Below are 20,911 nucleotides of genomic sequence, written 5' to 3'. Positions count from 1 at the left end.
GCACTTAGGAACTTTTAAGTGTACTTAAGTGTTTCTGGGGTTGACCTATAACCATAAAAAAAACTCTCAGTAAAATGAATGGTACATCTGGAGGATGGTGAACATTAACTCCCACCCTTGTCTTTCAGCCTGCCCAGATGACCTCTTTAATGAGCTTAGCAAGTCCCGGATAACAAAAGCAATCAAGACACTCAAGGAGATCAATGTTGCCTTCCTTCCCTATGAATCACAGGTGAGGTGGAAAAGGGAACAGAGTGGGGGGGGCTCTAATTATCACTATAATCTCAAGGTTGTAAGGATAAATGAATTAACACTTTTGCTTTGACAGATTTCACTTTTAATAAAAATAATTATATTGAGCTACTAGCCATCACTAAAATCCTTGCAGAAGAAAAGAAGCAGAGCTTCTTTTAAGGGTCTATGGAACTTAAGGGGGAGGGAGGCACAATGGTGCAGTGGTTAAGAAGCCAAGATTGTCAGCTGGAAAGCTGATAGCCCGGTTTCAAGATCTGAACACTGTGAGACTGGTCAAGCTCCCATACTTGCCACATCTCCTGCCCTCTTAGCAGTTTGAAAGCATGAAAATGCAAGTAGATAAATAGGTACCACTTTGGTGGGAAGGTAACTGTTCCATTTTTGCCGCATGCTCTGCTCTGCAGTGTGATGTCATGTTGGCCATGTGACCACGGAACCATCTTTGGACAAGGCTGGCTCCCTCTGCTAAGAAATTGAGATGAACATCACCCTCTAGAGCAGTGATGGCGAACCTATGGCACGCGTGCCACAGGTGGCACGCGGAGCCATTTGTCAGGGCACGCAAGGCTCTGCCCTATCAGTTGGCCAGTGCGCATGCACGTGCTGGCCAGCTGAGTTCACCCTTTTTTAAAGCCATTTTTCGCCCTCCCCAGGCTCCAGAGGCTTTATAGGAGCCTGGGGAGGGCGAATAGAGCCTCCCCCGCCCCCCCGGAGGCCCTCCGGAGGCTTCAGGGACTGTCCAGAGGCTTCCCTGAAGCCTTCGGAGCGCTTAAAACGACCCTCCGAGCAAATCGGAAGTCCCTTATAAAGCCTCTGGAGCCTGGGGAGGGCAAAAAAAGCATGTAAAAATGGGGGGGCACCTGTAATGCGCACATGCGCATGGGGGGGTCGTACATTGCATTATGGGTGTGGCACGCATGCACACGGCCCCCCTGCGCTCCCCCCACTTGTGGCATGCGAGCCAAAAATGGTTTGCCATCGCTGCTCTAAAGTCCAACAGGACTGGTTAGGGGAAATTCTTTATCTTTAGAATTTGAGGGCGGACTTCCGGTTCCGGCGGCTACGGCGACAGGCAGGTCTCTGCCTGCTCCAGCTCTCCCGGTGGGCTCCCCCCGCTTCTGGGGGGGCACAAGACGCCTTGGAGGGGCGTCTTGCCGAAGGAACGGCTCGCGGAGGGTCCTGGCGTCGGCGGCGGCTGGCGGGGGCTTCTCCGCTTCGTTCTAGGCATCGGGGAGCCGTTTTGGAGGACGTGCGTGCGCGCGCGTCTCGCCCCATGCCGATCGGAGAATATACTTCCGAACGAAGCAGCGGCAGTATGGTGAGAGACTTCCTTTCTGCATTCCTTCTCTTTTGAATTGATGGACTTTTCAGCACTTTTAAAAAGTTAAACTTTCGGATCCTTGCTAGAGGTGCGGCTAGAGGGAGGGGGATTTTCCCCCCTCCCTTGGACAAGCGGCTTGAAAAGACTTTCCTTTCACCCCCAGGAAGGAGGAGGGGGGAGAGCCAACTAATGATGCCTCACCCCTATAAAAGTGATTTTCATTGGATTTAACTCCAGAACTTATGGGTGAACTGAGAATTTTCTGAACTTTTAAAAAATTTTATTATGCCTCTGAGCCCAAAGCTGGCAGGGCAAGATGGCACACTTCCGTTGTCTTCATGAACTGTGAAACCTGACTCCACCTTTAAAATTCAGGCTTCCGGTCTTTGTCTCCGAGTCACCCAGAGGAATCTCTTGTGGATTGCTACTTTCTGAACTCTTTGGAGAAAAAACTTTCATCTATCGCTAGAGTGACTAAAGAAACCCCCATCTGTTTGGATCCTCTGCCTTCTGAATTCGCCTGCCTGCTCTACTTCTCCAGCTGCCCAGTCTCTACTCTGACTGATCTCCTTGCTTCATAAACCATGCCTCCAAAAAGACCACCTCCTGGAAAGCCTGGCTTTGCTACTTCTGCCCCAACGTCTGCAACGTCTAGTCCAGCTACACAGTCAAAGATATCAGAACTGATGCAACCCAAGACTACAGAGATAGACTTTCAACAAATGCTTCAACAAATTCTACAAGGCCAGGAGGAAATTAAGAAACAGCTAAGGGAAATGAAAGATGAAATTAAACAGAATCAAGCCCAAATTTTTAAGAACTCACAGAGACTGGACCTTGTGGAGGGTGGGGTGGCGGAGGCGAGGGGGGGGGTAGAGGCTTTACAGAAGGGGAACAAAGAACTTGACATCCAACAAATGAAAGCAGAGTTTGAAAGAATGTCCTTCTATCTTAGATTTCAAAATGTAATAGAAGCAGATGGGGAAAATATAAGGGACATTATGACTAATATTTTAGCTGAATACATACACAAAGATAAACAGCAGATGGAATGGGAGATAGATCTAGCCTATAGAGTGAATTCAGCATATGCCAGAACACATAATGTACCCAGGGAGGTTCATATTAAATTCCTTAGGAAAACCACAAGAGATGAAATTCTGGGTGTACAAAGGGGGCAAACACTGACATACCACGACAGGGAGATAACCATTCTGAAGCAGATTCCCCAAAAAATTAGGGAAAAAAGGAAAAGCTATTCGCAATTGGCGAATAAATTATACCAGAAGGGGGTGTGGTTTAGATGGTTGATGCCTGAAGGTATGCTGATATTCTGGGAGGAGACAAGAATCAGAATTAACACACCCATAGAGGCACAGGCCTTTATGGAAAAAAATAAAGCGAACCTAGAAAAAATAGATGACACTACAACGGTCATACAGGACACGGGAGGGGCCGGAGCTCTGCCAGCGGGGGGTGAAGGGGCAACACCAAGAAAGCTCAGATCACAAAAATAAATAAGAAAACCACAATGTTACAAACAGACCGAAAGTATTAATGAATTTATAACTAGACTATATATTATAATTATATAAACTGATTGAAAATTATTTTTTCTAGAATTAATATGCTGATTTTCTTTTATGATTATGTAATAAGGTTTGATATTTTGATGTAACCTAGGAGTCTGGAGGGAGGGGGCATCTACCATACTTGCAACTGCCAAAATTTGTAACTATTCCACTTACCCTTTTCCGCATAAATGTTTTTAAAAAAAACCAATAAAACTTCTTGGAAAAAAAAAAAGAATTTGAGGGCGGAGCCTGTGCAATTATGGAAATTACATGTAGACATCCTGGTCCCTTCCATTGTTTTGGATTCCAACTGGCATCAACATGGCTAGTGACAAGGATTTGGAATTGTAATGACAATTTAGATAGGCATTGTGAAAATTGACTATATTATGAGATCAATATGAAAATCTACTAGTAAGTGACAAGAATCATCAATATATTGGACTCATGTAATGCTTAAATATATTACATGAAATTCCAGTAGGAGTTCTAAAAGAAAACCTATAATCTTCCCAGTTTCCAATTTGAGCAAAAGACTTGCTGGACCCAAGTGTTGAGAATGGGTTTTTTGTCAGTCTTCTTGATCAGTTGTGTCTATTACATTCACTTTTATCATAAGTCAAGTAGCCCGCAGCTTATTCTCATGTATTTGAATAGAGAAGATGATTTTCTTTTTTCTTTCTTATGAATTAGCTATTGAATTTATAACTAGCCTGCTTGAGAGCCAGGTTGGTCTAATGGTTGAGGCACTACAACACTAGAAAATAGGAAAACATGTGTTCTAATCTTCTGCCTTAGGCATGAAAGCTGGCTTGCTGACTTTAGACCTGTCGCTCTCTCTCAGTCCATCTCACAGGGTTGTTGTTGTGTGGAAAATAGAAGGAAATAGCATTAGGTATCTTCACCACCTTGAGTAATTTATAAAAATAAAGCCGGAATTTTAAAAACAATCTTTTAAAACTCCTATGATTGTACACCCATTTCTCCCATCTTTTTCTATCAAATTACCCTCTGCCCACTCAGCATTTTGATTACTCTTAAGACAGCAAGCAAGAAAGTTCTTAAAACTTCAAGATTCTTTTAAGATTAGGTAAACCATAATACACAACGTTAATTACAAAGTTCGCAGAGCCAAGAAACTGGCAGCATTTAATGAAGTGTTGTACATCCAGAATTTTCAAATAACCATTAACTCTGGTCCTACCGGTAGTATGATGGCTTGAAGTTCTGAATGAGGAAACTACGTATGTCTAGAGGAGGGACATCTAAGGTCATAGTATCCTGGCAAATGTAGGACAAGAGTCAATTCAGGGCGAGTGGTTCCTGGAGGAACAGACTATTTTTAAGGAAGGACACCACTATTGTGAAAAAAAAATGTTACCAGAACACTGTATTTACACTGCATTTCTCATAGATCACTAATATAACACTCCCATTCCCCCCTCCCATTTCTTCTCTCCTCCTTCCTTCTCTTCAGGTGTATACCTTGGACAGCGCTGAAAGTTTCCATCATCTCTTTAGCCCCTACTGCAGGGAAGATAAAAACAACCACTTAGAGAAGATGGCAGAGCAGATTGCCACACTGTGTGACACCCTCAAGGAATACCCCTCAATTCGCTACAGGAAGTTAGTACAAAAGGGAAGAGGGAGGGAAGGGAAATAACTGATATTCTACCAGTGCTCTGTTTAAAACTATATAAAGAGAATGAGGACAAATTGGGGTGTAATACTTGACAACTTTGGGGTGCAATTGTGGAGCATATTGGGAGGCCACATCTGTCCATTACGCAATGAAGCATCCTGCTACTTTTAGTTGATTCGGGACAGGGACTGGCCTACTTCTTATAATGAATGTCTGCTGCCAGACCAGCTCATTTGCAGGATCTGATGCTTTAATCATGTGTGAAACATTGTTTCATCAATTGAGGCTCCTGGACACATCTCTGCTGCCAGGGATTGAAAGCAAAGTTTCTTAGAGTGTATGTGTATAAGAAGGTAGGCCAAGAAATGCAAGAGACAAGACACTCTTTACTTTGTCCAGGCATTTGTCTCCCTTCCAGAATGCCAGAAGCCCTGTTTCTAAATAACGATGTGTTTGTGGTTGCAGTGGTTCCGAAGAGTGTTGCCTATTGGCCCATGCAGTGTTGGCAAAGCTGAATGCCTTCAAAGCAGACAACCCAACCATGGGAGAGGTGAGCAATCCAAGAGTATCCCAGAATGTCAAAGAGCAGGCCAGTGGGTGGAACAAGATAGCAAAGACTGTTGTGTCACTTAGTGACGGATTTAAGAATGAAGAGGTTGGGTGTAGAAATGGACCATTTTCTAGTCTCTCATCTCTAGTTGGAAGAAACGTGTCTCTCATGAAGAGTTGGAAGAATCCGTCTTCCAAATACCCTGCTTCCCTGAAAATAAGACCACCTCGGATAATAAGCCCAATCGGGCATTTGAGCGCATGTGCTAAAAAAAAGCCCTTCCTCGAAAATAAGCCCTCCCTGAAAATATTGCAACACAGCAGCAGCCATGAGGTGACCACGCTCGCTGCCTCCTACACCTCAAAAATAATAAGACCTCCCCGAAAATAAGGCCAAGTGCTTATTTCTGGGGGTCAAAAGAAAATAAGACCCTGTCTTACTTTTGGGGGAATACGGTACTATCCTTGATTATAAACAGAGTTTTAATTTAAGTGGAAGTAAAAATGCCCAGCCAAGCAGGGTCAAAATGCTTTTCACAGAGGTCTCCGGGAGTTCTTTCCAAGTCACATTTAGACCGTCACTAAGGACCAAGATCACAGGGAAAGATGACAGTGGTCTCTTTTACTGTGAGTTATCTATTTAATTGCAATAATACTATTTGTTTACAATGATTCTGCTTTAACCCTTTCCCGGACTTACTGTTCAGCAACATCATTTTCTCCAAGTGGCATTTCTAGTGGGTGAGCAAGAAGTCAGGAAATCAGACAGCGATCAGAAAAATGCTCTCTAGAGACAAGGTTGAAGCACACTATTTGCACAAATTCTCCCTGCTGCATTTTCAGTTCTAAATAAATGGTTGTGGGAAGTCCTCCAGGTTTTCCACATACCATCCAGTTAGCTAATACTCTGTATTAGACACAGAAATGCCTATGTCCTGCTGTTGTGCCTCACCATGGCGATGGGGATATGGATGGGATGGGATGAGCTAAGAATGCCAAGGATATATATTCCCTGAAGATTTACCCAGGGCATGAACGAATCTCAGCTGTCCAGCTAAAGGAAACAGGTACCTGTAACGCTATACAAAGATGCTGGAGGCAGATGATCACTCTAATGACAATGGCAAAAGCATCATTTCATACTGCACAGGAGAAAGCGATGATAATCCAAGAAAAAAGCGTGGCTAAAAATACAAAAAGATTTACAATGTAATGCTGGTTGATGGCTGTCCAGGCTGGGCCATCAGCTTACTATTGTTTTCCTTACTACTTTTCTTACTTCTAAGAAAAAAACCCCGAGGAGTACTAATGGTGTTTATGACGTGGCTAGATTAAAGAAGTGTAGTTGCTGATTTTGTCAAGCAGGAAAAGAAAATTCAAAGCCGCAGAGAGAGAATTATGGTGGGGACATGAAGCGTAAGAACATGAAAAAGCTCAACAACAGTGAAAAAGTCAAACTACTACAAAATGACATCATGGGCAACAGCGAATGGACTGGAACTCCACATTTTGAGTCAGAGGATCACACTGTTTACTACTCAAGACATGAAAAGCAGGGCTGGAAAACTGCTTTTATAGTTAGGAAAGGTATAGCAAGAACAGTACTTGGCTGCAATCAAATATATTAGTTTGACTGTTAGTTTGACATTTATCTTAATGTGTGCTCCAATGACTGATGTAGAAGCATAATTTGATGGTCAAGTTCAGTTTGAATGTGCTGCTTGTGATTGGAGACTAGAATGCCAAAACTGGAAATATCAAGGAAGAAAATGTAGTTGGACTATATGACTTAAGAAACTAAAATGAAAAAGGAGAATGTCTGATTGATTTCTGCCAATCCAATTGTCTCTGGAGATTCTCGGTCATCCAGATCATAGTTGTCCAAAATGATGTAGGAAGAGGGAAGGACACAGCCAAGCACTCTAGTGTAGGAAACAGGTTTATTATGCATAAGGACCGAACAAAGAGAAAACAGCTTGTCCGGACCCCGAATGATTATCATAAACAGGGTTTTATACCCCATATTACGTATACAGTTGCTGATGGTTACATTTGACATATATGGTCCTAAGAGGAACTGGAAAATGCTTCATACAGATATTTGGTTACAGTTAATGACAGAAAAGAGAGTTACACGCATCTCAAGAATTGTGCAAACCTTATCACATTCTAACTATTGCATTTGGGGAGGAAAGCAGAAGTGAACAACATCCGTCTGGGTCAGCTTGCCTTACTGCAGATAAAAATAAACATTAGTCATGTCAGCAATTCTTACAAGAAAGGAAATAAAGCTTTTGGACTTGATCAGACTTTTACAGGCCTGGGACTGTAGCCTGATTTTTAGGCCTGAACCAAAGTTTTAGGCTATCTCAAAAAGGTGTTTTTTCAAGAAGTAATTGGGCTTAAATCTTTTTGTTGTTGTTTTTCTTCTTCGAAGACATTTCGCTTCTTATCCAAGAAGCTTCTTCAGTTTTCATCTTTACAGAAAAGCAAGAAAGTCCAGTGGCTTCTTGAAAAAGCACCTTTAGGCCTGCCAATAAAACAATGAAAAGCAAACACAGGACATTATTGTGTGAAAACCCAACTGCTGCAGAATTCTATGTATAAGGCAAGGTGACTTCATAACAGAACTCTATCTAGAAACCCGAGAGTGTGTTACTTCCGAATAGGAGGAAGTACTGCTTTTTGCTTTAAGAAAGAGATAGTAGTTTGATGTTGATTTATCTATAACAAGCAATTTTGAGACACTTGCTTATTAGACACATGTTCTACAGCCCACGCATGCGTTTTTATTGAGTAGTCATTAAACTCCTGAATGCATGAAAAAAGGATGCTATTTATCTTTCTGCTTCGGTAGTGCTTGGATATGTTAGCTTCCCCTGCTAGTAGCTATGTGATTGAGATTTCTGAGATTGTGCAGTTCCAACATAACCAGTGAACATTTGTTTAAAAAAGACTGTTCTAACCTGCATCTGGAGTGCTACTATACTCACTGAAAGAAAGATTAATATCCATAGGCCTCTATAGTGTATTTGCATGCCACCTGCAGGCTAAATGATGTATTGCATTGTACTTCAGCACCAAGGGGGGGGGGGCAACAGTCCTACAACTGTTTTGAATAGCCTTGGGCATGCTGAAAGTTTTTCGGTAACAATGATGCCCTTGCTGCTGCCTTTGTAAATGTCTTAACTGGCTGTTAAACAGCTGGCAGCATTTAGCTAAAACTGGGTTCTCCTGCCATCCTCTCCCAGTCATCACAATCAAAGTACCCTCAAAACTCAGGACATTATTAGATCAGTTAAAGATATAGTGGACATGGTGGGATTTCCAGGTAGAATCTAAAGGACTTGTTTCAAATCTGCACTACAGAGAAATCAATAGCCTCTTTTGTTGCTTGCAGAGTATCACAAGTATAACTTCATTATGCTTGTGTGGGTATTTACTTCACTACGCAGTTTAAAACCATCTCTATCTATTGGACCTGATAGCCTATGTGCCTACTTCTTAAAAAAGTCTTTCCACTGCAATAGCAGAACCTCTAAGCATAATTTTTGAAAAATCTTTCAGTATCAGCTACCTGCCCAAGCAATGGTCACAAGCCACAGTCATCCCTATCTTCAAAAAGGGAGACCCCAGCCTAGTTGAAAATTACAGACCAATCTCTTAACCCTCCACCTAGAGACAAACAACCTACTCTCCAACAAACAATTTCGTTTCAGAAAAAAATTATCCTGTAATATACAACTACTACACTGCAAAAACATATGGACTACACATCTCGATCAGGGCAAAGCAATAGACGCAATTTAGACTTGGAGGGGGGTTTGCATCAGGCTAGGGATGAGAGGCTGCTTATAGTCAACAATGTTTGGAGGGGAGACTGGATCTGAACTGCTCAGCTGTTCCACTCTTCTTTAGTGCCTGTAGCAGGGCTGCTGTTAAATAATTAGCAGCGCAGCTCTGTGACAGTCTTTTTATTTACTCAGGCCCACTGAGCTTGGGGGAATTTATTTCCAAATAGGATTACAGATTAAATCAATCATGCCATGGTTCATACATTTCATAAGATGCAGGGTGTGTCCTGTGGATGACCACGCCTAAGGACTCCACTTAGCAGGGAAGGATACAACATAACACACAGACCCAAATCACAAAGTAGTATTTTTTTTTTGTCTTCCCCTTTTTGCTGCTTCCAGGGCCCTGACAAATCTCGATCACAGCTTCTGATAGTTGACCGCAGCTATGATCTGGTGTCGCCACTTCTTCATGAGCTCACCTTTCAAGCCATGGCCTATGACTTGCTCAACATTGACAGCGATACTTACCGGTGAGAGTTATTGTGGGGGATGAAGAATGAGTAAGAGAATAAAAGAATTCTGTGCCTTCCCACTTGGAGAGCAACCATAAGTTTCTTACAGAATATTACTCTGTTGCCTTCCTTCAGGTATGAATCCACAGGCATCAGTGACTCCAGGGAAAAGGTAGTACTCTTGGATGAGGACGATGACCTCTGGGTGCAATTACGCCACATGCACATCGCAGACGTATCCAAGTGAGACCCTACCCATCTACGCAGCCCTACATACAACTGTCTGTTTGCCTGATGGGTTTGTGAATCAGCCAGAACGATAATTGGCTGGAGCGATATAACCCTGCTGGAGCCCTTCTAATAATAATAATAATAAATTTGAATTTATTAGCCGCTCCCTTTCCAGAACAGGACTCGGGGCAGCGTACAATAGAATATATAAAACACAAAACATATGTACAGACACATGAACATACATATATACAAGGACATACATGCACGGAGGAGGTAACAAACTACATCACATTTAGACAGTTAAAAATCACCGTTAAAATATCCCAGTTATAATAACACAATTTAAAATTTAAAATTAAAAAATTTAAAAGGACTGTCAGGAGGAATAAGAAAAAATTTACGGTTGAGCCAGGCCAGATAATTGAAAGAGGTGGGTCTTCAGCTGTACACGGAAGGAGCGGAGATCGGAAATGATCCTGATGTCACGGGGGAGGTCATTCCACAGGGCTGGGCCCATCACAGAGAAGGCTCTGCTCCTGTGTGTCGCCCCCCGACACTTTTTAGCGGACGGCACCCGGAGAAGTCCCTCTCTGTGTGAGCGGATTGGTCGTAGGGATATATGGGGCAGGATGCGATCCTGCATGTAACTAGGTCCTATGCCATGAAGCGCTTTAAAGATCATAATCAAAACCTTGAAACGCACTCGGTAGACTACAGGAAGCCAGTGCAGCTCGCGCAGGAGAGGTGTTACAGGGGAGTATCTAGTCCTCCCCATAATCACCCGCGCGGCCGCGTTCTGGACCAACTGCAGTCTCCGAGTGCATCTCAAGGGAAGCCCCATGTAGAGAGCATTGCAGTAGTCCAGGCGAGACGTCACTAGCGCATGGGTGACTGTGCGTAGGGCATCCCGGTCCAATAAGGGGCGCAATTGGCGCATCAGGCGAACCTGATGGAACGCCCCCCTTGCCACGGCTGTTACATGGTCATCCATGGACAGCCGGGCATCCAGGAGGACGCCCAAATTGCGCACCTGTTCCATGGGGGCCAGTTGTACGCCCCCAATGGCCAGAGATGGAAGCAACTGGTTGAACCGGGAGGCCGGAAGCCACAGCCACTCCGTCTTGGAAGGGTTGAGTTTTAGTCGGTTGCCATCCATCCAGACCCGTACGGCCTCCAAACACCGGGACATCATTTCTTCCCAAATTGATCTGGATTGCCATTGGTGTCCATTGTAAAGAATGGAGGCGGGGAGGGAAAGGGATGTTTCTTCCACCATTACCCTCTGTTCCAGAATTGCTGCCATTTCTGGTGCAGAGAGCCCTGAACTTTGAAGGCTGCACAGAGTCCATTGTTGTGGGAGAGATGGAGAGTTGCACTTTTAGGATGTTTGTATTTGACCCTGAATGTGACCTCCTTCCACAGGAAAGTGACTGAGCTCCTGCGCACCTTCTGTGAAAGCAAAAGGCTCACCACAGATAAGGTAGGATGGCCTAGAGCCTCGTCTTGGCTGTGATTTGCTTTCCTGAGAGACATGCAAGGGGGGGGGGGTGAGCTTGCATTCTATATCTTGCAAGCCAGGCTTCTTTGGTTCAAGTTACTTGACAGTGAAAGAAAACATCCAATTGCTGTTTCGTTTGTCAGGGAGGAAAATCAACCTTACTTAACTAGGTCTCATTTGTTCTGGGCAACGTTTTGAAAACCCAGTTATGTGCCCCAATGCCCAAGAAAGATCGAGAGGTACAGAGGGTGTGAAAACAGGAGGGTCTTTGGGTACACCAAGATGAGGAATCTTCAGGCAGAGCAGCAAAAGTGGCATTTAAGTCATTTGGGAGAATAAGAGGCAGCATAGGATAGGGATAGATGTTCCCCCATAGAGCCTTCATGCAAACAGAAATTCTGGACAAAATGACTTATTTCCATTCTTTGAAGTTTTAACATGGCGTTTCTTCGTGCATCTTGAGTGACTGCTCTAGAAATTTAGAGCTTACTTAGCCAAACGTAAAAAATAGAAGAACCATCAGCCTGTAGGTCTTGTAAAAGAGCTTTCATTAACCTGGATGCCCTGCGAATATCTTGGGGCTAAATCCAGAGTTATCTAGGAGTATTAGGAGCTCATTCAGTCAGGTTGAAGGGAGCTGTTGTAAGCTGAGAGAGTTGCTTTTATCTGAAATGTTACTATCACTTGGATTACCTTTATGTTGAGTTTGTAATGGGCAATGGCTGTTTTTCTTTCTAGGCTAACCTTAAAGACCTCTCTCAGATCCTGAAGAAGATGCCTCAATACCAGAAAGAACTTCACAAGGTAAAAGCTGCAAAATGTATTGTGTGCCTGTACTTAATTATTTGTGTGCTGCAGTCAGTTATATAAGTGGTTTAAAATAAGTCAATCCTATAATCATCCACTATCAATTAGCATAAAGTAGAGTACACCAACAGTGCAAATTGTTTCATGTTATAAAATGTCTTTAAATTTGACACTAAAAGGCTGAATAAAAGCAACTGGAGGCATGTCCACAAAATCAGATCTGGACATCTTCATCTATGTTTAATTTGCTGAGCTAATATATTTCTCATTCATGCAGCTAATCCAATAGCAGGAAAAAAAGGTTTTTCCCATTAATAGACATAGAGTTCTAATTTTTCCAGCAGTAAGAATGTTTGCCTCGCCCTGCCTTCTGGCTCTTTGACTTCAGCTGATATGGTACAGTCTTCCCAGTTCTTTATCTGCAAACCTGTAGAAAAATGTATGAGTTTACAACTTCTAAACCAAAAAGTTTAATTCCTTCACCCATCCATGCGTATCTAAATGGCCTGGCTAAATTTAAGCTCTAGGAGAGGTGAGGCAGGACATGGATTGTATACAGTACCTTATAATATGACAGCTCCAAAAGACTGCAGTCCCCATTGTTACGACTTCCACAAAACTTAGCCAATCCCATCTTGCCACTATTCTCATACTTTCTGAATGTTCTGCACCAAACTTCTGCTTCTTCCTTGGGCTTCCATGGAAGCTAGTTGGGTTTTTTTTGAGCACTATATTTGGTTGTGAGAAAGATATCATTTTGTGTTGTCTTCAAAATTGTCATTTTCCACATACTGTACTGACACCCTGAAACTCTCATCACTCTCTCTCTCTAAATAGCCAGGTTTCTGGTTGTTAATGTGTGTATAATTGCCACAAACGCTCAAGCTCTTCAGCCAGTCTTCCAAAGCTGTAAAGGAGATTGGGTAGTCAGGGCTGGGGCCATTGCACTGCCAGAAGGACAAGCAGGACAGATTGTGCAGAATAATCACAGGGACCAACTTAATTTCATTTGTATAACTTTTATTGATTGTGGCATTTCTAGCTACTGCAGAATGTGGCTATTTTTTCAGGAGTCCCTTGGATCTTGCCTTGCTCATTATCTACAGGCAACTGTTTTGTTCATTGGAGGAGCAGGAGGGAAAAACTTCAATGCTGGCAAAAAAAGCCCACTTTTTACCATCCTCTTTCATCCTGCAGTACTCCACCCATTTGCATCTGGCTGAAGACTGTATGAATACCTTTAAGGGCACCATAGAGAAGCTGTGCAGCGTGGAGCAGGTAGGCACATTATGAATTCAGGAGAGGCGAGAACAAGAGAGAACGGCCATCGCAGCCCGACTCTTGTGTATTCACGGTGAAATGCAACCTACTTTGGGTGTCTCCTTCTCTTGCCTGGTGAAAAGGATGGATTCTGATGGTCATCTTTTCTCCCTCCTCACAGGACCTGGCCACAGGGGCAGATGCTGAAGGGGAGAAAGTCAAGAACCCTATGAAGATTATCGTGCCAATTGTCCTTGACACCAGTGTGGAGGCATTTGATAAGATTCGCATTATCCTGCTTTGCATACTTCTTCAGAATGGTACCGTTGCTGGATAACTTCTCTCTCAGCTGCCTAGGTTAGGGAAAAGGTCCCCTGCAAGGACCAAAAGGAAGAGAAATTTCAGGATGCTTCTTGTCCATACCCAGATGCCATATTTACACAGCACTGCTAGGTGTTACATCTGTCCCCTAGGAGTTGCTAAATCCCTTCTATGACTAACTACATCAAATTCATAAGTCTCAGGTGGTTGTCTCAACTTTCATTTTACAGTCCTCTGAGCCACCACGGAAAAGAAGGTCCTTGCTTTCGTTTTTAATTTTTGTTTCTACAGAACATATTTTTTAAAAAGCATAAAAATCCATAGTAGCACAATCAGACCCATCAGACTCATGGTTAGTGCTCATCCATTTCCACTCCCGGGTGAAGAAAACTGAAATAGCAACAGAAATGGAGAGAAATGCTGGACTAGAAACCAGGAGACTGGGAGTTCCAGTGTCCCTTAGACCTGAAGAACATCTTGTGGGAAAAGTAGGCGATGGCTTACAACCGAAAAATGCAGATTGTGCTAAGAAGCAGAAGAAATAGATTCACAAAAAGATTCACTGGAGCACCTGTAATAATTGGTGGGAACATTGAGTTGAAAAAATTAGTTGTATAGAGTAAGTTGAAATACAAACTGATAAAGCCTTGGAGCATAACACACCAGATTTAGCAGTGGTTGAGAAAAATAAAGTATAGGTCAGTGATGGCGAACCTATGGCACAAATGGCGAACCTATGGCACAAATGGAGCCATTTGTCAGGGCACATGAGGCGCTGCCCTGTCAGCTGGCCAGCGTGCATTTTTCACCCTCCCCAGGCTCCAGAGGCTGGGGAGGGCGAAAAGAGCCTCCCCCTCCCCCCTGAAGCCTCCGGAGCGCAAAATAACGGCCCTACGGGCAAACCGGAAATTCGGGGACGGACTTCCTATTTGCTCGGAGGGTCGTTTTGAGCGCTCCGAAGGCTTCAGGGAAGCCTCTTGAAGGTCCCTGAAGCCTTCGGAGCGCTTAAAACAACCCTCCGAGCAAACCAGAAGTGACTTCCGGTTTGCTTGGAGGGTCGTTTTGACTACTTTGGAGGCTTCAGCGAAGCCCCCTGAAGGTCCCTGAAGCCTCCAGAGGGCTTCTGGGGGGGCGGGGGAGGCTGTTTTCGCCCTCCCCAGGCTCCAATGAAGCCTCTGGAGCCTGGAGAGGGCGAAAAAAGCATGCAAAAAGGGGGAGGGCTCGCGCCTGTAGTGCGCGCATGTGCACTGGGGGGTCACACATTTCATTATGGGCACGCCTGCACACAACCCCCCTGCGCTCCCCCCACTTATGGCACGCGAGCCAAAAAAAGGTTCACCATTGCTGGTATAGGTGATTGATGTGGCAACAGCAGGGGATAATATAATAGAAGGCAAAGGTTATCAAACTCTGAATGACTCAACTTTCATTCCTTTCACTTAGGCATTAACGAGGAGAACCTCACCAAGCTCATCCAACATGCCAACATCCAACAGGAGAGAGACATCCTCTACAATATGCACTGTCTGGGAGCCGCCATCATGCCAGAGGTATTTCATAGGCACACCTGCTTAGTGACATTTGTTGAGCAGGTAGCTTGTGTCTGTGCAGTTTGTGCATAGTTACCACTTTTCTAGTGCAGTCTGAATGATGGCCCTGACAGTTCAAGGACAAGGGTAATCTCTGGCTATCCTATTGATGAAGATGAGAAAATCTCTATTTAGTCTGCCAATGTTGTATGTTTCTCTCTACTCATTCTTCTCTCTGCTCTTTTCCTCACTTGCTTGTCCCTCAGCCTGTCCTGCTGGAGCCATTTAGGTAAGCCACTCCCTCTTCCTCTAAACACTGAACTTTCCTGAACCATCTTGTCCATCCCCTCCTGTCTGCCTTCTAGCAGGCCCAGTTCCTGCTTTTTTCATTTTTTTATTTTTTTTCCATTCAAGGTTTTTTATTTTTTAATACAAATTATACATATTATAGAAACAAAGAGTTGTCTGGGTCTTTTCTTTTACATCCTCTCAATTACGTAGTCCTTTTTACATCATAGTTTTGTTTTCACTTTCAGCCAAATTATTCTCTTCCATTATTTTTCATATTTATTTATAGTTATTTTTTCTTAATACATAAACAATATCTTCAATTGCCCCTTCAAAACTACACCAAATTTTCATTTCTTATTTTCTTCATTGGTATATTTTGCTATATACAGCATACATTCTCTAATTCAATTTAAGCATAGACAGCATTTCTTTCAAAAAATTTTCTACCATTAACTATATACTATCATTTCTTTATTTTTTTAGTTACGTAACAATAACAATCTTACTACTATTCTCTTTAGTCTACTAATATAACTCTTTTTCCCTCTCTTCATCTTTTAACCATTTTCTCTTGGGCTCCCTAAAATCCCAGTTTTAATTCATTTCTTTCCCCCATTCCCCTAATTTCTTCTTTTTCTTTCCCCTATTTTTGTGGTTATATCTTTTCTTCAGCATATTTACTTTTATTATTCTAGTAACTTCCTCTAGGGTTTTCCCTGTTCCCCTCCTTTCCTTACTATTTCGTGGTTTCTTTTTTGGGGCGATCTCCCACTTTATGTACTTTCCCTTTGGGACTGTAAATCCCAGTGAAATCGTCTATCTGCATTTTATTTTCAATTCTTCTTTCTTCCACCTTATCTTCCTGTATCTTATTTGTGTCCACTTTTACCCCCCCCCCCTCCTATTTCTAGTTCTGTATATCCCCTTTCAGTTCCTACCTTTCCTTTACCAATTAACGTTTCACCTGTGCTTTTCAACATCACAAATAATTCATCCCCCCCTTTCTTTCAATGTATTTTAAATCCACAAAACCATAAAGTGAAAATAAGGAGAAGGATTCCCCTCTGTTATTATTATTATTATTTTTCTTCACTAGCCAGCATAGTCTTTTCTGCTCACAGGTAAATGGCTCTCTCCAAACAGCAATACAATCCCACAGCTAGCTGTCAATAGGCATCAAAAACAATTTTAATCCACAGAGATTAAATTATCTAGAATCAGATAAGGAGAAAAGGGACTTCCCCCAGGGCTCTTCTTTTTAGTTGTTAATTTTTCCTTCACTTCCACATTGCGGAAGACACAGTCCTCTGAGGCTTTGGTGCTTAGCCTCCTCTGCCACCTTTTTTCAGTAACGTTCCCCAAAGATATTTAGTTAGCCACTAATTTTGCTTTGGGATCCTTTTTAAGATTAAAATCGGCTTTTTCTTTTTTTCTTTGAGTTGGTCAATCACTCACCCAGTTCCAACACTCGCTCCAGACCCCACTCCTGCCCAATAACTTAGTCCAGGTGCCCCAGCTTTATAGCAGTCATTCAGTTATGGCCGCTGCCCCTGCTGCCGGTTTGAAGGGTTTTTCTCCAACTTCCCGAGACAGGGAAGGATAGGACATCAGAGCCGTCCCTTCTTCTCCCCTGTCCCTCCAGGGCAGGTTTTCAGTCCGAAGACCTCCCGATAGCGGTTTGTTCAGCTGGATTTCCACGAGGCTCATCAGAGCATGCTTTTTTCCCAGCTGGTCTCGCTGCAACGCTTCTGGCTTCTGCTCTTTTTATTTTTTAATTGGCTTTTCTACTCTCAGGACACTGCTGGAAACCTGAAGCCTGTGAGGAAAGTGCGGTTAGAGCCTACTTACCAACTCTCCCGGTGGATCCCTATTCTTAAGGATGTCATGGAGGTACTTAGAAGGAGGGAGAGGGAGCTGGCTGCCTTGAGTGTTGGTTGTGTACTTGAAGATGGATTCAGCTTCAGTCCTGAGGCAAATCCAGTTGAGAATCCATCTACCCTGTGTAGCTTTGTGACCTGGATTGCACAAGAAAAAATATTAAGCTCTTGCCATAGAAAATAAACAAAAGATAAATCTTGAAGTCCTTATTAGTATGTTGTTCTGTAATCCAGATCTATTGTGCAGCCAAACTGCACAACTTTGACTTCTTGCTTAGACAGTAGTTGTGGTTAGGATGAAATATTTGAGAACACCCCCAAGGGAAAAAACAAACAAAAATGGCTGCGTCCGGGCATAAAAACTGAGCAGCCAGGATCAGCCATACGGCTTTTGTAGTCTTTTACACAGTCCCAGGTTTTATCAAACCAGGAAAAAAAGGGAACCTGTCTTTTTACTTTTGCTCATCTTGACACAGGATGCCATTGAAGACAAGCTGGATAAGAAGGTCTGGCCTTATGTGTCCTGCCCGGCCCCTGGTCCCTGTTCCCAAACTGCTGTGAGGTAAGTCATGCTCCAAATAGAAGAAAGCATACGGCGGCACCATTTTTAACACAGAGACCAGATCTAAATGTAAATGATAAGGAGAAAATGTACTCACCTCTTAGGTAAAGATGTTTGTTTTTCCACTTAAGCTGTGTTGAAGAACACACTCACATCACGTACGCTCCTGTTTGAAAGAATTGTAGGTGCAACATCACCTGTCCTTGAACGACTGAAGAGTATATGATAGAGCTGATTCTTTCTATGTACATTTGGGAGGGTGGGGATCCTTCATCTCTTGGGCCTGCTTTGGTGTTGCTTGTTCCCAAATGCAAGGAAAGGCTGTCTTTCCCACATTGCTAGGTTGACAGTCTTCTTGCAGTTGGTCCCTCTGCCCATATCCATTTTTGTCTCACAGTGCCCGTTTTGGACATTGGCACAAGACCAAGACTGCAACTGAGTACAGGACAGGACCCCGTCTTATCCTGTATGTGCTTGGCGGTGTTACCATGTCAGAGATGCGTTGTGCCTATGAAGTCACGGAGGCTACTGATGGAAAGTGGGAAGTGCTGATTGGTAAGTAGACAGCCAGTGGATAGGCTGATTCTTCACATGTGTCTTGTTTTTTATGGGTTCCTGTGGTAATCCTCCTCTTCCCAACAGGGTCATCCCACATCCTGACGCCCAAGCAGTTCCTGGAAGATGTACGCAACCTGACTGAGCAGACACCCCTGAAGACCTAAAACTTCTAGCCCCTAAGAGACTTGCTGGCAGCAGTTCTATTAGCTACCTTTTTCTTCAGCAAGATGGCTTCTTCCTCATCAGTGCCTTTGTTTGAACTCTTCTGAGGCTGGCCCTATCTTGATCCAACCTTTAGCCAGCTATCATGATTGAATTGACACTGGAAGGACCTCGCCCAGGGCCTAGAATGACGATAAGGATCTATCTTCATCTCTTATTATGTTGTGGTTTCTGGACACCCTTTATTTTTCTGCCTTCCCACAAATAAGGGAAGAAGGAGGGGCTATGTAGTTCATGAATAAGTCTCTTCTACTCTTGCCTAGAAGTTATTTGTTCCCTTACATGATGACTTGCTAAGAAATCAATTCTTTTGACTTGACCTACACAAATTTGATGGCTTTCATCAGAGCCTGTTTCTTTCCTTTCTTTTTTCCCCCAGCAAAGGAAATTGATCAACAAAAGTGATTGCTTGTTCCTCCTTTATGGAAATATTCTGGAACAAACTCTCATTTCTGGATTCCCACATTTAGAAGCTTGGCTTTAACACTTAGCTTGAAAGGATGATTGATTGCTGCTTTTAAAAAGTGGGAAAGGTGATTTTGCTGAAGAGGTCATGTGCTGTCTTCGTTATAAAGATTGCACAGCTCAGCCGAGGAATCTCAGTCTTTAAAATAAATATGAAATTCAAGATTGTTGGCATTCTCTCGTCGGTAGAGGAGAATTCAAGCTGTGATAGTTAGACAAGAAAATAATTTTTGCTTCCCATATAAAGAATTGGGTATTGGAAAGTTACTGTGCCAGTTGAAGACACTATGAGTGTCTTTATTTTGGCCTTGTTCCACAACATACTACAAGGGGCTTCCTAATAACAGCATGGAAACAGTAGCCAGTCAAAAATGTGGCAGCAAGACTGTTCACCATGATGCAGTGAGATGTAGGCTACTGCTTTACACTCCACAAGTGTCTTTGCTTGTATTTCTGGCCTTAGTTTAAAATATTGAAATTAAACATTTAACCAGAGCTGCCTCTCTTCATACATGCTGTCCAAATGGTCTTCAGAATACCTTCAGATATTTAACGTATTTATTATTAAAAGATGTTAACAGTATTTTAAGTTGAGTAAATTTCAATAAATGTATAAGGATTATTTATGCATTTCTGCAAAAGATATTAGGGATATTTTCAGATGGTCCAACTCAGACATCCTCGTAAAAGGTGAAATGGAGACCATGATGACACTCATCCTAGAGAGACTTATCTGGCATAAATGATCACCTTGGAGCCAGAATAAGTTGCCTGTGAAAATAAACAAGGCTTCATCTTTGTTTTGTTTTTGTTTTAATCTACCTTTGAACTGTTCAGCTCTTTCTGTGACACAGATTTATTCAGGCTTTCTTGTGTATTTGTTTATTAATGTTTAGAGGGGGTATGTTATGTTGCTCTATCTGATGTTGTATACGTTTAAGCTGCATTCACTGAACTGTCCAGATAAAATGTAGCTATTGGCTGTGACAGAGACAAATAAAAATAGAGAAAGATAATTTTGCTGTGCCATGAGAGGAAAATAGATACGCCTTTTGATTTTGTGCTAAACATGGAATAGCTTTACATCCTGTGATAATTGCAGGTAGAGAGGTCCTTTTTAATTAATATTTTAATGCTAAACTAATCAGCAAAAGTACAGGTATATATAAGTATTAAAAGATCAATACAATTTCATAATTGACAAGTATAATAATAATAAGAGGAGAAATAATATGTAATTGCAAAAACTTCCTATTGCTCAGGTTTTCTCCTTTCCCTTTTGTTGAAAAAAAATCAAGGTTACAAGCACGTAGCAACAATCCATCACTGCAAATTAGTTGTAGATTTCTCTTTCCAATGTGTATTGATTCCTTTAGCTAACTCCTATGTCTCCCCTTCTATTTTACTTTGATTGTTTCCAAGTAGAATAATAATCAAGTACACAGGGGACTTCAACTCAAGCTGTAAACCCATATTAAGAATTCTACTAATTCTTAAAGCCCAAAGCACAATCATAACGGAAAGAATAATTTTTACCAGTTAATGTTCCAGCTTCTGTGTTACATCTACAACAGGGTGATTGTTATAGCTAACCCTTATTGAGATTCTGTGATGCATCTCTGAGTAATGCAGGTAGA

At 42.6% G+C, this 20,911-nt stretch overlaps 1 protein-coding gene across 1 annotated transcript in view; it reads left to right on the top strand.

Annotated features, from left to right (window-relative positions):
* STXBP2 (syntaxin binding protein 2) overlaps nucleotides 1-20,290 on the top strand; it is a 55,810-nt gene extending 35,520 nt beyond the window's left edge. The window contains exons 6-19 of the mRNA XM_081938804.1: nucleotides 129-232; nucleotides 4,628-4,776; nucleotides 5,258-5,342; nucleotides 9,538-9,668; nucleotides 9,786-9,893; nucleotides 11,307-11,364; nucleotides 12,121-12,186; nucleotides 13,387-13,467; nucleotides 13,631-13,769; nucleotides 15,214-15,320; nucleotides 17,385-17,480; nucleotides 17,944-18,029; nucleotides 18,427-18,584; nucleotides 18,672-20,290. Of these exons, the coding sequence (XP_081794930.1) occupies nucleotides 129-232; nucleotides 4,628-4,776; nucleotides 5,258-5,342; nucleotides 9,538-9,668; nucleotides 9,786-9,893; nucleotides 11,307-11,364; nucleotides 12,121-12,186; nucleotides 13,387-13,467; nucleotides 13,631-13,769; nucleotides 15,214-15,320; nucleotides 17,385-17,480; nucleotides 17,944-18,029; nucleotides 18,427-18,584; nucleotides 18,672-18,751 (1,448 nt within the window). The 3' untranslated portion in view covers nucleotides 18,752-20,290. The remainder of the gene's footprint in view (nucleotides 1-128; nucleotides 233-4,627; nucleotides 4,777-5,257; nucleotides 5,343-9,537; nucleotides 9,669-9,785; nucleotides 9,894-11,306; nucleotides 11,365-12,120; nucleotides 12,187-13,386; nucleotides 13,468-13,630; nucleotides 13,770-15,213; nucleotides 15,321-17,384; nucleotides 17,481-17,943; nucleotides 18,030-18,426; nucleotides 18,585-18,671) is intronic.
* The last annotated feature ends 621 nt before the right edge of the window (nucleotides 20,291-20,911 follow it).

Source organism: Natrix helvetica (genome assembly GCF_964273705.1).
Source record: "Natrix helvetica genome assembly, chromosome: 1".
Classification (NCBI taxonomy): domain Eukaryota; kingdom Metazoa; phylum Chordata; class Lepidosauria; order Squamata; family Natricidae; genus Natrix; species Natrix helvetica.
Note: the sequence above shows the minus strand (reverse complement) of the source record. Positions and strands in the feature narration are given on the sequence as shown.